The sequence below is a fragment of the Camelus dromedarius genome, chromosome 9, assembly GCF_036321535.1.
Source record: "Camelus dromedarius isolate mCamDro1 chromosome 9, mCamDro1.pat, whole genome shotgun sequence".
In the NCBI taxonomy this organism is placed as follows: Eukaryota; Metazoa; Chordata; class Mammalia; order Artiodactyla; family Camelidae; genus Camelus; species Camelus dromedarius.
Genome location: NC_087444.1, coordinates 75,791,130 through 75,808,317, shown reverse-complemented (window position 1 = coordinate 75,808,317; position 17,188 = coordinate 75,791,130). Strand labels below are relative to the sequence as shown.

At 43.2% G+C, this 17,188-nt stretch overlaps 1 protein-coding gene across 1 annotated transcript in view; it reads right to left on the bottom strand.

The window, feature by feature from the left end:
* Positions 1-364: 364 nt before the first annotated feature.
* Positions 365-17,188, bottom strand: part of LOC105092010 (zinc finger protein 268) — a 42,059-nt gene continuing 25,235 nt past the window's right edge. Inside the window, exons 7-12 of the mRNA XM_064490023.1 lie at positions 13,006-13,947; positions 5,996-6,119; positions 5,076-5,257; positions 4,382-4,508; positions 4,022-4,114; positions 365-1,931 (exon numbers count right to left, since the gene is read on the bottom strand). Coding sequence (XP_064346093.1) covers positions 598-1,931; positions 4,022-4,114; positions 4,382-4,508; positions 5,076-5,257; positions 5,996-6,119; positions 13,006-13,947 — 2,802 coding nt within the window. The 3' untranslated portion in view covers positions 365-597. The remainder of the gene's footprint in view (positions 1,932-4,021; positions 4,115-4,381; positions 4,509-5,075; positions 5,258-5,995; positions 6,120-13,005; positions 13,948-17,188) is intronic.

The window sequence follows — 17,188 nt, the reverse complement described above, 5'->3', positions numbered from 1 at the left end:
TCCGACTCCCTCAGTGGTCTTTCTGGGACACCGTGGGCTTTTTCTGTGTGATCATCACAATATCCTTAGCTTCTAGGACAGAACCAAGTACAGAGGAAGGATTTGACAAACACCGTAAGTGAACAAACCGACTCCGTCTAAGGCTGTTATTTCCTAAGTCCCTCTGCAATAATACAAACTTCTAACAGTTAAAGGAAGACATCCCAGTTTTCAACAAACCCTTCACCTGGCCTGGGGAAATGGAAGTGACACATACACGCCCCGGAGCCCACTGGTCCCGTATTAGCCCTGTTGTGGCTTTTTGTTCATAACAACCTTCCACATATTTATACGTTTAAAAACTTCACCTATTTGTTTCCTCTACTTAGTTGAACGCAGGCTTCATTTATTTGACACAACAGAGCAATTGATGTTGTGTGTGTTGGGGTTAACATCAGATTACGCCTCTGTATCAATGCACACATTTAAAAGGATGCATGTGTCACACGTTCCCAGTCCCAGCATTTACACAGCCTCTCTCAGTACACACTCCTCAGCCACGATAAGAGCTAGAAATTTTCACTCAACGCTTTTCCTCTAGACTGTCTGACTTTTTTCCTACTGGTTTTCGGTGACATAAAATAAAATATAATTGACGACTGAAGGCACCACCACATTCACTGCATTCATAAGGCTTCTCTCCGGGGCAAACCCTCTGTTATCTCCTGTGGGTGCACATCTGGCCACAGGCTGTCCCACTATGACTACATTCCTGTTCGCCAGGAGCTCGCTGAGGTTTACGGGTGTCTGAGCGGCCACAGAAGGCACCTGCACTGTCACCGTATTAAGGTTTTTCTCTTGGAGCACCACACTGCTCTGGGATGACCTGTGACTCTCCGAGGGAGGGTGTCCCACCTTGACTGTGTGCGTTTTCTGATGTTTGTTGAGGACTGACTTCCCTCTGAACGATTTCCCACACTCACTGCAGCTATAGGGTTTCTCCCCCGTGTGAATTCTCTGATGTATAACGAGCTGGGGCTTCTCGATAAAGGCTTTCCCGCAGTCGCTGCATTCAAAGGGTTTCTCTCCTGTGTGAGTCCGCTGATGCTTAATGAGACCTGTCTTCTGAGAGAGCGTCTTCCCGCATTCACCGCACACGAAGGGGGTTGTTCCCGTGTGAAATCTCTGATGGGCTGTGAGGCATGTCTTCTGGCTGAAGCCTTTTCCACATTCAGTGCATGTGTAAGGTTTCTCGCCCGTGTGAATCCGCAGGTGTACCATGAGATTGCCCTTCTGGATGAAGCCCTTTCCACACTCACTGCATATAAATGGTTTCTCTCCCGTGTGGGTTTTCTGATGTACATTGAGCCCTGATTTCTTGAGAAAGGCTTTGCCACACTCCGTGCATTCATAAGGCTTTTCTCCTGTGTGGGTTCTTTGATGTTCGGTGAGCTTGAACTTTCTGAAGAAGGCTTTCCCACACAGGTTACATCGATGGGGCTTCTCTCCCGTATGGAGATTCTGGTGATCAGTGAGCCAGGACTTCTTGATGAAAGCTTTCCCACATTCACCACACACGTGAGGCTTCTTGATTTTTTGAGTTTCCTGATGCCTGATGCACTGGGGCTTAGCGCTGATAAATTTCTGGCTTTCGGGGAACTGAATTTCAGTATGAAACTGTTCACTGTTGGCATGGAGACAGGATTTCCCATCTCCAGTAACCTCATCTGGGTTCTTTATCTTGTAGCTCCTGCTCTGGTGAAGAAAAGTTAAATGTGATTTCAGACTTTTTCTGTGTAAATCAAACATTTGATTTTGCCTGAACAGAAAATGAGTTCCGCTCTGAAGAACAGAATTTTCCAGTGGACGGTGTTCGTGCCACTGTTCTGGTCTCTTCTCCGTGCTCTCATTTTGCAAGTGCTCCCACAGGTGATTGTCAACTTTCCAGGTTCCTAGGAAAGAAAAGAAGAGTGAATTCTTCCAACATCCTGATTTGGAATAAAGGTTTATCTTTAAAAACACTTTGATGTGAGGTGTCTTTCTAGTGACGACCTTATGGTATGAGTGTAAATAAAACTCCATGTTTGATGTTCTTTGTACGTCAGAGAAAAACAGTCATAATGAATAAATACATATCTGGCTACTTTCTAAATACGATTTCCTGTGAGCAGCAGAGCACAGCTTGCAGGACTGCCTCACCCGAACTGGTAAGGGACAGACCCACTCATTCCCCAAACCCTTACAGATGACTTCCTTTCCCGGAATGATGCTAGTCTTGGGAACTCACAAACACACTCCCCCAGCGCCTGCAGCCTGCACTATGGTTTGCTAAAACCACTGATTGATTTTTTATTGAAGTATACCTGATGCACAATGTTGTGTTAGTCTCACGTGTACAGCATAGTGATTCAGTTCTACTTTTTCAGATTCTTTTCCATTATAGGTTATTACAAGATAGTGAATACAGTTCCCTGTGCTCTGCAGTAAGTCCTTGCTGTTTATCTATTTCATACATAGTAGTTTGTATCTGCTTATCCCAAACTTCTAATTAATCCCTCCCTCCTTTCCCCGTTAGGTAGCCGTAAATTTGTTCTCTGTATCTGTGAGTCTGTTTCCATTTTGTATGTAAGTTCACTTCTTTAGTTTTCTTAGATTCCACATATAAGAGAGATGATATCTGTCTTCCTCTGTCTGACTTACTTCACTTAGTATGACCACCTCTAGGTCCACCCATGTTGCTGTAAATGGCATTATTTCATTCTTTTTTAAAACCCAGTTGAAAGGGCAGGGACAGATGCAGGGAAAACAGCTGGAAGCTGTGAGCACTGGTGGGAGGGAGCAATGGAAAGGGAGAGAGGTGGACGAATTGGGGTTCATTCTGGAGGAAGACAGGCCTCCCCACGGATGCACTGCTGTGGGTGACGCAAGGGACATTAGGAAAAGGACACAGCAGAGAACCCAGAGCACCTCTAACTTGCAAACGACACCTTGGAGACATTCCCTTTCCTAAAAGAGGTGCCTCAGCCCCTACTGTTCCCTTATGCAACTTAATTTCACCACAGCACTTTTCACCCGCTACACGTTTTTTGTTTTTTTTATTTTGATTAATTTTATGTCTCTTCCTCTTAGAATGAAAGTTCTTGGTCTATTTGTTTTTTCAACTGCTGTTACCTTCCAGCATACACTAGACTACCGAAAAAATAATTCCTAGAGGAATGAATCAAGGACGCAATCACACGTATGGAACAGACTGGGAGGTTTAGGCAAGAAGGTAGGAATCCCTCTGAGCAAGAGGACGTATCACAGAGATTACGGAAAGAAGAATTTCCTGTCATGTGACAGGTAACGCAGTTAACTGGGACTTAATGATACCAGAATATGGGGGGCGGGGGGGGAGAAAGCTTTCCAGAAGTAAATACAACGGTACTGTCTATAATGAATGAGAAAAAAGTTCAAAATTAGTAAATACACAAAGGAATGAATTCGAACTTAGCAAGAGTTATGATGAGGTGTAGGCTGGAACTGAGAGTGGAAAGGTGCAGTGCTTAGAGGACAGGGAGGAACTCAGTTTTGTCTCTGGAGAGAGGCCTCGGCAGGTGCAATTTCACAGCAAGGGAGGGGAGAGTATACAGAAGGGAGGGATTTGAGGACCCAGGGAAAAGAAAACTGTGCAAACAAGAAATCAGGAGGTGGGTAAAATAAAGAAAAAACAGATCCCAGAAGAGACAGTGTCTTCTCTAAGAAGGGACATATGTCTCTCTAAAAGCCTACAAAGAGAAAGAGGTCTTGGGAGGGGGAGGGCATGGCTCAGTGGCAGGGCCTGTGCTTAGCATGCACGAGGTCCAGGACCTCTGTTAAAAATCAATCAATCAATCAAATTGCCTCCCCTGCAAAAAAAGCTTTTACAAAAAGAGGTCTTACAACAGGAGAGATGCATGGAGGCCCTGCTTACCCGTCCCAACCTCCCTGACAACTGTGACTCCGCTCGGACCAACCAGAGTGTCCTTTCCACGGCTTGTCGCCTGGCCGGTCTCACGCTCACCTGAACGGGTTCCACAGGGGACTTCATCTTCTATTGTCCAGGCTTCTCCTTGACCCAACCTGGAGAGTACGTCTGGCGTGCTGGCTTCATACCCTGTTCATGGAAAATGAGAGAAGACGCAGACCCACTGAGTTGGACGTGGGGTCTGTGAAGACAGCAGAACGCGACCTGTGAGGACTGAACGATGCCACAGCCTGCAAAGTACAGGCTCTTCTCTCAGGAGAAGGGAGAATACACACACTTCTTGTGGGCCCGAGAATCTACCGCGTCGGAGCACCAGACGCTCCAGAGCTCCCAGACGCTGAGAAAGGAAAGGCGACTGACTGCGGCCCCTCCGAGTGACCCGGGGAGCGTCCTCACCCACGGACACCAGGTGGCTGTAGTTCTCCAGCATCACGTCCCGGTATAGGGCCTTCTGGTCCGGGGACAGGAGCTGCCACTCCTCCCACGTGAAGTCCACGGCCACATCGTCAAATGTCAGGGATTCCTGTAATAGCAGTGGAATTTAATGCAGTGATGCCCTTTTCATGATATGGAAGAAATGTTCACGTGTTTCAGCTCATTTCCACTTTATAGGCTGCATCAAGATATCTAGTAGGTATTTTTTAAATTTTATTTTTGGGTTTTTTTTGTGGTTAGGAATAATTTTTTTTTATTTTATTTTTGGGGGGAGGTAATTAGGTTTATTTACTCATTTTTAATGGAGGTACTAGGGACTGAACCCAGGACCTCATGCATGCTAAACAGGCACTCTACCACTGAGCTGTACCCTCCACCTCTAGTAGGGTTTTGATTTCAATATATCATTGAAGAAGCAAATGTCTAGCAAAATATTCTCTAATGGTGAGTCACCCATCCATCCATTTGTCCAGTTAGAAGTTTCTATAATGTGTAGAAGTTAAATCTTGTTAATCTAGAAACACAACATTCACATATACACACGACAGACAAAAGATACACACATTTATACTTGCAGATTAATGGAAGTGATTTGTATAGGCACCTACAAATGCATCAGGGAACAAAGGGGAGAAGAAAACAAACCACAGGTCACCTGGGCCTGGATCATTTCCTTCAGTTCTCCGAAATGGCTGGCGACAGGGGGACTCTGTCCTTGTGTCTCCTGGATCTGCTCTGAATTTCTGTTCTGAAATCTGTCTTTAATTGAGCATGTCCCCAGAAATGCTATACAGTCTTCCTCTTCAACTGATGCTTTTGCTCCTGGGGAGGCAGGACCTGTGGGTTGAGGAGAAAATTCAAGCTGCACATACATTTCCTCTGGGCCCAGACGCTACCGCTGCTCCTGAAACTCACCTGAACCCAATGCCCACAGCATCACTAAGTGTCCCTTACCTTGGTGTCCCAGAAGATTTTATACCTCCGGCCAAAAAGCCTAAGACTCTGACCGCGGTGGGGGTGTTCCTTTACTCCGTGAAGCTGAAGTGGGGTGGCTGTCAAAGGACATGGGGTAACTGAGACCCATCCCAGCAGCCTCGGGAGCAGGAGAACCTCAGGCAGCTCAGTCACACAAAGGGACCATCTGGAAGGAGGGGAGCTGGGCGCTGTTTTCCTTTAAACCCTATGCGCTCAGGTACCTCTTTAAACGTTTGTGTATGCCCTGCAGGTACACACACTTCAGTTTGAAAACCAATGTACTGGGCAAACCAGAGGCGTTGTCTTCTGAGCAATGATGATAATATCTTAGGAGGTTTTAAATACATAAAAAATTAAAATACAAATTAATAGTACATAAATTAGTAGGTGGCAAATGAAAATGAGGTGCTAGTAATTTTCTTAAAAGTACATTATTTGTGGTGTTAACAGAAAAGGGAAATGTGATAATAAGAAACTCATCCAAAAGAAGGTATGATTCTGAGTTGGAATATGTGTGTGTGTGTTTTTAACACACCACCAAACAATTCTACACCCCCAGCTGGGTGTCCTGCAGTCCTCCTCAGCTCTGACACTACCTACCTGGAGATAAAACCAGATCCCGCAAGTTAACCGCTCCATCCTCCAAGACTGGTCCCCACCTCCTACTTCCTGTGCGAACATAAGTCCAGCTTGTCACTTGTGCTTCTGACCTACTGGCCACGGATCACAGGTTCCAATGACTCCCCCCTAAATCCTTGGACTGATTAATTTACCAGAGCAGCTCAAAGAACTCAGAGAAACATTTTCCTGACTATATTTACTTATTATAACTCAGGAACAGCCAGATGGAAGAGATGCCTGGGACAGGGTGTGTGTGAAGCATGGAGGAGCCTCCACGCCCTGAACGGGAGCGCCACTCTCCCTTTACAGCCACACGTCTACAAACTCAGGAGCCACTCCACTCTGAAGCATGCATCTGAGATATACACACCTTAAAAAATACGAGCATATTTGGACAAGAGGACGTGGACACAAATTTTCACAGCAGTATTATTCATAATTAACCAAACTGCAAACAATACAAGTTTAATAAACAGTATAAAAACCATATACTCAAACAATGGAATGCTATGGAAAAATTACAGTCTTTGCTCAGCTTGCACGTTAAGAAGGCTTTTTACATTTTGGGAGAATTGTAAAAAATAAAGAAGTATATGTGGATAGGTAAACAACAAGGTTCTACTGCACAGCCCAGGGAACTATATTCAATGGCTTGTAGTAACCTGGAATGAAAAAGAATGTGTGTGTGTGTGTGTGTGTGTGTGTGTGTGTATACACACAACTGAATCACTATGCTGTACACCAGAAATGAATACATTGTAAATCAAAAAAAAGGAAAATACTTTTAAATTGCAAAATAAAAAACAAATAAAAGCAACTCTCCTAAAAATAAAGGGATTGTAAAACAAATAAAGAAGTATATGGAGGGAGGTTATAGCTCAGTGGCAGAGCGCCTGCTTAGTATGCATGAGGTCCTGAGTTCAATCCCCGGTACCTCATTATTAATAAATAAATAAACAGACCTAATTACCCACCCCCCAAAAAAAAATTTTTAAAGAGTGTAAACCAAGTAAATAAATAAACAAAAAGAAATATATGTGAATAAACAACAAGGTCCTACTGCACAGCACAGGGACTATGTTCAGTACTTTGTAATAACTTATAATGGAAAAGAACATAAAAAAGAATATACGTATATATGTGTATATATATGTATATCTGAATCACTATAGTGTACACCAGAAATTAACACATCATAAACCAACTACACTTTAAAGGATTGTACTCAGTTTTAAAAATAAATAAGTAAATAAAATAAAGGTAAAACAGATCTGGGACTCTATCAGGCAAAAAAACCAAAAAAGCAGCAGTGTATGTGGCTTGCAAATCCCAAACTATTTACTGTGCGAATATTTACATAATACATGTGCCCGACCCTTGTTACAGAGGGAAAAAAATACACCTATGTGCAAAAGCATGAATGAGTTTCACAAATACTGGGCAAAAGAAGTCTGACATTAAAAAATGCATGATGTAAAGTTACACTGATGCACAACTGAAAACAGGCAAAACTAAATAAACTATAATGATCAGAAAATGATTAATTATATTATAAAACCATAAAGAAAAGCCCGAAATTGCTTGCTATTCAGACAGGATAGTATTTACCTCTGGGAGTGAGGATGTAATATAACTGGGAAGAGGCTTACAGAACACTACTGGGGTGCTGGCAGTGTTCTGTATCTTGACCTGGGGACTGTCTATATAAATGAACATATTTCTTTTATACTAATTTGCAGATCTTTTAAATTAACAAAGAAATGGAAGAGCTCAAAAATACTAAAAGCTGTTATTTGAAAAGGCCAGTAAGCATACATATTTAGAGTCAAAGGAGAAGGTTCAAATAAAGGATATAAGGAATTAATGGGAGACATGACTCAGATAAAATATGGGCTTTTTTGATCTGAACCAGCACCATGAATATCTTTATGTCCTTAAATCTGAAATCCTAGATTTATCCTCCTGAAAACATGTCAATTTCAGACAAGACAGCAGGTGAATTTATGAGCAGGCAACAAGACAAAGATGTTCAATATCATCCCTACTTTTCAACTTTGTACTGCAGAGTTGAGCCAATGCACTAAAATAAGAATGAGTTATAAACACTAGAAAGTAGGATCGAACATTTTCTTCTTTGTTTGTTTTTGTTTTACACATTTTTAAATAGATGAATAGTTGATTTACAATGTTATGTTAGTTTATGATATACAGCATAGAGTGATTCAGTTATACATGCATATACAAGGACCGAACATTTTCATCAATACCACTATCAATATGGAAAAAGAGATTCAAGGAATTGCTTATTTAAAAGAGAGAAGGCTAAGACTGCACCAGAAACCCCAAAGCAGATTTTTACATATAGAGCTGGCTAAAACGGCCCAGGCACCTAGGCTCATTTCTTAGCACTAATTCAATCACTAGCAACGGGAACTCGAATCACATGATTGTCTAAGACCAACCAGGACTTACTAATAAACTGGGATATGGGTCAACTTGCCAGACGGATAGATAATTAAACCAAATGGAGATTCTGTCAGCAAAGAACAAAGTGTTCAAATATGTCAGGGAAGTAAGTTAACAGTGCTCGTTTCTACATATTAGCAAGTGAGTGGCAAACATTTCCTGCAAAGAGAACAGACATAGACTTTCGACTCTGGGGACCAAAGTGTCTCCGTCACGACTATATTCTGCCTTTGTAGCGCGAAAGCGGCACAGACGATACAAAACAGATAGGTGTTGCTGGTTTAGTCTCTCAGTCGAGCCAAATCTTTGATTAAAAGCTAAAAATCAGATGGTTTTGAACTCCTGCCCTGGGCTGTACCGCCTTCTGTTCCAGCAGCCGAAGTTGGAACTTTATCCCAACCTCCAGCCAGGGGTCCTGGGCGTACAAAGCTTCAGCCCTCAGAAGCCTCTTTATACGGCAGACACCGAGTACACACTTCCTTATTAATCCGAAACCCGGCCCAGACACTCACATGTGACCACCCCGGTCCCCAAACCACTGAGTCCCAAATGAAACCCCCAACCTGAACCATACACTGCGATCATCGTAAATGCCACCTGCAAGCCCTGCAAGCCCTGCAAGCGGCGCGACCTGCAGAAGCCCACACCCTGACAACTGTGACAAGGGCACTGATCTTGAGACTCTTCATCGTACTGACTCCCAAGACACCCCACGTCCCAACCACAGACAAAACCCGCGTCTGGTTCCCCTCAAATCCCTCATATCCGGTTCCCACCTGGTTTCCCGTTAAATACCTTCGTCTAGACGGTTCTACCCTCTCCCTCCGCCCCCGGCAATAATCCCACGGGTCCAGATTGCTCCACGTCCACTCGGCACCCTGGGTAGAACAAAACCACCAGTGGGACCAAAGGAAAAAAAAAAATCCAGAGACAAAACCACACACTGACCTAATTTTCCCCAGACCGACTAGAACCCTAAACGTCGTACTTCCGTGAACTGCTTGGATTTCTAGACCAGTCCACCTCTGTCTACGGCGGCCGAAGTGGACCTGCGGTGTTTGAGGAAACGCGGAGACCGGATTTCCGGTGTGTCCTTGGGGAGGCAATATGTCCGCGCCCAGGTCGCTGCTACCTGGGGGCGGCCATGTTGAGACACCTGACGTACAGAAGGCAAAGAGGGCGGGTTTGGGGACCAGGAGCCAGAGATGGCCGGGCAGGTGAGAAGCCCCTGAAGTTATCTCATTTGCTGGCGCTGGGACTCTTGCAGAAAACAGGTAAAATTTCAGTCTCAAGCCTCGCAAGGCAAACATGGTGCAGAGTAAGATGCTTTCGGTGGGCTAAACAGAGAAGTAACATGGCCGCGGCGTATATTATCCGCTTTGTATTAAAACAAACAAACAAACAAACAAAAAAACAGTTTCCAAACGGGGAAGCAGTTGAGGTGTCGGTAGGCACTGGAGAACGCACTCCTAGAAAGAGAAAAGATAATACACCTGGTAAACGACACCACGGAAAGATTCCTGCCGGAAAATAGGCTGCAGGAAGCTGTTTTTAAAACAAAGAGACTCGCCGACTTAGTAAACAATCTTATGGTTACTAGGGAAAGGCGATGGGAAGGGATAAATTTGGGAGTTTGAGATTTACAAATGTTAGCCACTATATATGAAAATAGATTTCAAAAAGTTTCCTTTGTATATAGCACAGGGAACTATGTTCAATATCTTGTAATAACCTTTAATAGGAAAAATATGAAAATCAAATATATGTTTATATCTGCATGACTGGGACATTGTGCTGTACACCAGAGACTGACACATTGTAACTGTACTTAAATTTTAAAAAAATAAATAAATAAAATAGTGCTTTTGTAAAACAAAAAGATTTCCAGAAACTGGTACACTGTGGGGCTGGCCATCAACTAGGGAAAAGGGCTGCCGGGGCGAGCCTAAGTTGTGACTGGAATAGGTCACTAAAAGCGAGTCCAGTAAAGGTCTGGAGTCAGTGGGAAAAGCACAACCTGAATCCATCCTCATAACGCAAGGGCGACGATGGATACAGTAATCCAGGATTTAGGGCAAAGAATGTCAAAATTGGGTGTGCATCAGGCCATTGTTAAAAACGCTGAGTGCTGGATTCCAGCCCCAGAGGTTCTGCTTTAGGAGATGTGGGATGGGACTGGGAAATTTGCATTAAGTTTCTCAGAAAATCCGAGGCAGGAAGCCTGTCATATACAGTCATTGGAAACAGTGCTGGAATTTCTCTAGTTACAAATACTATGATTGGGGGCCTCCCCTCAGCACTTCAGTCTTGGCTTAGACTATATCCAGAGAAGCGGTATGGGGGCACTTCCCCCATTATTACCAGTAAATTATTATAAATTACTGTTACTGGGCTTTATTTTTCTTCAAAGGACTTATCACTTCCTGACATAATCCCTTTATTATCTCCCTCCCTTGCTATCCTGTAACATCCAGAAAGCCTGTTCCTTTGCCTGTTTTGTTCACTGATGTTATCTTCAGTGTGTAACACAGTGTTGCTGCTTTAAAATATACCTGGAGTGAATTGCCCAATAACCCAGCTTTTAAGGTTGAATTCTGAGACGGCCACAGAGTGTCAAACTTCCATTTCCTTCCCTACGAGCTGGACTCACTGTTTATAACTTGGGTAGGTGGATAACTACGGGATAGTTAGGAAAGGACTCTGGAGAGGGAGAAGCCAAGAGCCCAGCTCCCAGGACGGAGAAGGAATAATGAGGAAAAACCATATGGGTCAATTCAGCAGGTAACAGAGAAGCTGGAATTTTTGAATCCACTGCATCGTTTAAGAATGTCACCTCCTATCTCCTGTATTCTCCATTCTTAGAGACTAAGATTCTTGTTCTGTTTATTCTGAGGCTCCTTTTGCTTTGCTCTGCCCAGTTGATACTGTTACCGCGTCTCTAACCACACATGGTTTGGGGAAGACAGCCGTGTTCTTCAGGATGGCCTTCCAAAGACTCACGGCCTTCAATGACAGAATATTCTGATAAGCCCATTAGCTCATTCATCTTCGAAATCAATATATGATGTCTTAATTTTTCCATGCTGGGAAATATTAAAATCATGTAAACCAGGGCTCGCCAACGTAACTTTCTAGGATTATGGAAAGGACCGATTTCTCTCAGGAGATACTTTTCAGCCATGTACTTAGCTACAGAGTTCTGCTCCATTATCTGGGCTGTCCGATGTGGCAGCCTCTAGTCACCTACGGCTGCTGACCACTTGAAACATGATTTAGTGCAAGTAAGGAACTAATTGTTTCTAAGCTTTAACATTTAAATAGCAAAAAAAAAAAAAAATTCATCAAGGAATTTTTAATCTACTTGGGGAGATAAGACACGGGCATTTAAAAAAAAAACTTACTTGTATCTTCAAGTGCTTAAAGCCCATTAAGAGTGGTCCATGCCATCCCTCAAAATAATATACCACTTAAACAAGAAACTTTTGTACCCCCTTGAACCAATACTCCATATTTGCTATGGACTGAATGTTTACGCCCCCCAAAACTCGTACTTGGAAGCCTTACCCAAAATATGAAGGGGTTGAGAAGTGAGGCCTTTGAGGGGTGACTGGCTGATGAGGATGGAGTCCTCGTGAAAGGGATTAGTGCCTTTATAAAAGGCATCTGAAGGAGCACCTCTGCCCTTTCCCGTGTGAGGTCACAATGAAAATGACTATCTTCTGTGAACAGCCTGCGTTACACACTGAATCTGCTGGCACCTTAATCTCGGACTTTGTAGTTTCCAGGACTGTGAGAAATAAATTTGTTTTTATAAGCTACCTCGGCTATGGTATTATTTTACCGCAACCAGAAACTAAGAAAATACCTGTTTCACCTGGTGTACATACTGACATCCTCTTACCAGATTAGCTGGTGTGGAAAGATAATCCAGTTACCTCAAAGCTCTCTCCAGGAGACCATGGGCTTGGTCACTACGGTGTCCTCACTCCTAGAACAGGACCCAGTGAAAAAGAAGCATCCCACAGATACTCAGTACCTCAACAAACTGACTCGATCTAAGACCCAAACTGGCTCCACCTAAGTCCCTTTGCATAACCTACATTTCTAAAAGTTTAAGGAAGACATCCCAGTTTTCAATGGATCCTTCACCTTGGCCTGGGGAAACTGAAGTGATATATACATGCCCCATATCCTGCTGATCCAATATGAGCCCTGTTGTGGCTTTTTGTCCATACAACCTTCCACGTTTATATGTTTAAAAACTTCACCTACTTATTTCCTCCACTTAGTTGAACTCAGGCTTCCTTCATTTAACGGACACAAAAAAGCGACTGCTGTGTGTGTGCTGGCGTCGCCCTCAGATTATGCCTTTGCATCAATGCCTTTTATTTAGCACGATTCCCAGTCTCAAGATTTATACAGTGTCTCTCAGTATAGACTTTGCAGCCATGATATGAGCTAGAAATGTTTGCTCAATAATTTATATCTTTTACACATAGTAGGGCTCTGAGTTTCTCTTCCTACTGGTTTTCTGTGACATAAAATAAGACATAATTGACGACTGAAGGCACGACCACATTCACTGCATTCATAAGGCTTCTGTCCGGGGCAAACCCTCTGTTATCTCCTGCGGGTGCACATCTGGCCACAGGCTGTCCAACTATGACCATGTTCCTGTTTGCCAGGAGCTCGCTGAGGTTTACGGGTGTCTGAGGGGCCGCAGAAGGCACCTGCACTGTCACCGTATTAACGTTTTTCTCCTGCACGGGCTCACTAGTCTGTGAGGAGCTGGGACTCTCTGTGGAAGGACTTTCCACCTTGACTGTATCTCCACGTTTCTCTCTTGTGTGTATTCTCTTATGTTTAACCAGGCAAGACATGTAGGCAAAAGCTTTCCCACACTCACTGCAGATATAGGGTCTCTCTCCCGTGTGAGTTCTTTGATGGACAATGAGCTTTTGCTTTGTTGTGAAGGCTTTCCCACAGTCGCTGCATTCAAAGGGTTTCTCTCCTGTGTGAATTCTTTGATGTTTAATGAGACCTGACTTCTGGGAACAGGATTTTCCACATTGACTACAAACAAAAGGAGTCTTTCCTGTGTGAAATCTCTGATGGGCTATGAGGCATGTCTTCTGGATGAAGCCTTTTCCACATTCAGTGCATATGTAAGGTTTCTCACCTGTGTGAATCCGCTGATGTACAATGAGATTGCCCTTCTGGATGAAGCCTTTCCCACAGTCACTGCATACATATGGTTTCTCTCCCGTGTGGGTTTTCTGATGGATATTGAGCCTTGATTTCTTGAGAAAGGCTTTGCCACACTCCGTGCATTCATAAGGTTTTTCTCCTGTGTGGGTTCTTTGATGTTCGGTGAGCATGAACTTTCTGGAGAAGGCTTTCCCACACAGGTTACATCGATGGGGCTTCTCTCCAGTATGAATTATCTGATGATCAGTGAGCCAGGACTTCTTGATGAAAGCTTTCCCACATTCACCGCACACGTGAGGCCTCTCTATTTTTTGAGTTTTCTGATTCCTGATGAATTGGGATTTAGTGCTGATAAGTTTCTGGCTTTTGGGAAACTGAATTTCAGTATGAAACTGTTCACTGTTGGCATGGAGACAGGATTTCCCATCTCCAGTAACCTCAGCTGGGTTCATCTCATAGCTCCTTCTCTGGTGAAGTAAAGTTAAATGTGATTTCAGACTTTTTCTGTGTAAATCAAACATTTGATTTTGCCTGAACAGAAAATGAGTTCCGCTCTGAAGAACAGAATTTTCCAGTGGACGGTGTTCGTGCCATTGTTCTGGTCTCTTCTCCATGCTCTCATTTTGTAAGTGCTCCAGCAGGTGATCATCAACTTTCCAGATTTCTAGGAAAGAAAAGAAGCATAAATTTTTTTAATACCTTGATATAAGGTGTCTTTCTAGTGACAACCTTATGTTATGAGTATAAATAGAACTCATGTTTAAATGTCCCTTGCACATTGGAAAAAACAATACAATCAAGGCAAAAGAAAAATAGTTAGTGTAAAAAACAAGGTTGGGGCAAGTTGAAAGGGAAAGAAATAGCTCAGTGGTAGAGCGCATGCTTAGCATGCATGAGGTCCTGGCTTCAATGCCTGTTACGTCCATTAAAAAAATTTTTTTTTTAAAAAGCAAGTTTATGTCATTCACAATGAATAAATACAGATTTGGCTACTTTCTAAATATTGGCTTTGCAAATCATGCAGAGATTAAAAATGCAAGATATTTCCTGTGAGCAGCAAACCACAGGTTGGAGGACCGCCTCACCCAAACTGGTGAGGGACAGACTCATTCATTCCACAGATCCTTACTGATGACTTTTGTGTACCAGGAATGGTGCCAGAGTCGGAGGTACACAATCACGTTCCTCCTGTTCACGGAACCTTCGCTATAGTTGGGTAAAAGCATTTCAGAGGACAGAGACAGACACAAGGAAAACAGCTGAAGGTTGTGAACACCGGTGGGTGGGAGTGAGGTGGAGGGAGATCGGGGTTGATTCTGCAGGAAGACAGGCCTCCCCACGGATGCACTGCTGTGGCTGGCGTGAGGGGAGTAGAGGTAATGATTCAGCACAGAACTCTGAGCACCCCTAACCTGCCCTCTCCACAACAGACCTGGTTTCCCAGCCCAATTTCCTTCTCCACCTGGCATCTCCACCCCAGTAAACAACAGCTCTGCTCTGCTCTTTAACCACCACACAACTTCTCAGCATCACCCTTCATCTGTTTCTCTCGCTCACACACCATCTCCACCTCAGTGATCAATCCCACTTGCTCTCCTTTATAGATACACCCAGACTCGGACCGACATCTGCCCCTTCCACCCTTGTGAAGCCAATCGCTCTCTCTTGCACTGCAGCAGTAGCCTCCCACCGGGCTTTCCTGTTCCCCTCCTGCAGGCTTCTGTCTGTTTTCTACACATTAGCCAACTGGATCCTTCCAGCATCAGTTATATCACATCAAGCCTCCTCTGCTCAAAACTCCCAAATCTTTTCCCATCTCATTAGGAATAAAATCAAGGTCTTGACCTAGATGTCCATCGACAGATGACTGGATGAAGAAGGGGTGTGTGTGTGTGTGTCTATATACAGACATATACATACACACAGTGGAATATTACTCAGCCACAAAAAAGAAGAAAATAATGCCATTGGCAGCAACATGGATCGTCCAGAAGATAGTCATTCTAAGTGAAGTAAGCCAAAAATCAAAAGAAAAATAACATGTGATATCACTCATATGTGGAATCTTAAAAAAAAACACACAAATGAACTTATTTATGAAACAGAAATAGACACTCACAGACATAGAAAACAAACTTATGGTTACCAAAGGGGAAAGGGGGGAAGGGATAAAATAGGAGTTTGGGATTAACAGATACACATTACTATATCTAAAACAGACAAACAACAAGGACCTACTGTATACCACAGGGAACTATATTCAATTTCTTGTCAAAACATAAAATGGAAAGAATCTAAAAAGAAAGTATACATATACATATATATATATATATATGTATATGTATAACTGAATCACTTTGCTGTACACCTGAAACTAACTTTGTAAATCAACTATGCTTCAATAAAAAATATGAATTGGAAAAAAAAACTTCTAAGGGAAAATAAAAAATAAATCAATTATACTTCAATTAAAAAAAAAAATCTCACAGTGGGAGGGTGGAGCTCAGTGGCAGAGCACCTGCTTAGCATACACGAGGTCCTGGGCTTTATCTCCAACACCTTCAATCAATCATTCAATCCAATCACCTATTTCCCCTAAAAAAAGATACACATCATTGTATGTATGTATGTTAAAAAAAAATTAAATGATAATTTTTTTCTTAATCTCATTTTGCCTTCTACAGGCAGCGTATCCAGAATCTGACCAGCACTCACCCTTCACCCATGACGCACCCAGCCATTCTCCCTGTCTCTGTGTTGTGCAACAGCCTCCCACGTGGCCCTCCTGCCTGCACCCCCGCCCGCTACCGTCTACACAGTGCCCAAAGGGGTCATTTGCAAATGTAAATCATTTCACGTCATCCCAGGACTCTGGAACTCCTCATGCTTCATCTCATGAGGAGTAAAACTGCAGTTCCCTGGAATGGAGAACAGGACCAGCCTCACTCTCCCCGCCCCCAGCTGTTCCTGCCTCTTTGGCCTTTTCCCGTCATGTTTCTGGAAGCTCGCTCTGCTCCGTCCCCACGGGCTCCTTCCTGTTTCTCAAACACATTCCTGGCTTGGGCTCTTAAACTTGCCATCTCTATGCGGAGAACTCCTAACTCAGCAGCACCTGACTTCCTGCATTTTTTGGTTCAAAGCCATCTCATCCAAGAGGGTCCTAAAAGAGGAGCCCCAGCATGACTACATTTTTTTTTTATCACAGCACTTTTCACCCCCGTGATGTATTTTTATGTTGATTAATTTCTTTTTTTTAAATTTGTTTCTCTCTTTTGAATTGAAGTATAGCTGGTTTACAATGCTGTGCTAGTTTCTGGTGTACAACACAGTGATTCAGTTACACACATATATATTCCTTTTCATATTCTTTCTCATTCTAGGCTATTGTAAGATACTGAATATAGTTCGCTGTGCTTTACAGTAGGACTTTGTTGTTTATCTATTTTACACAGAACAGTATCTGCTAATCCTAAACTCCCAGTTTATGCCTCCCCACCC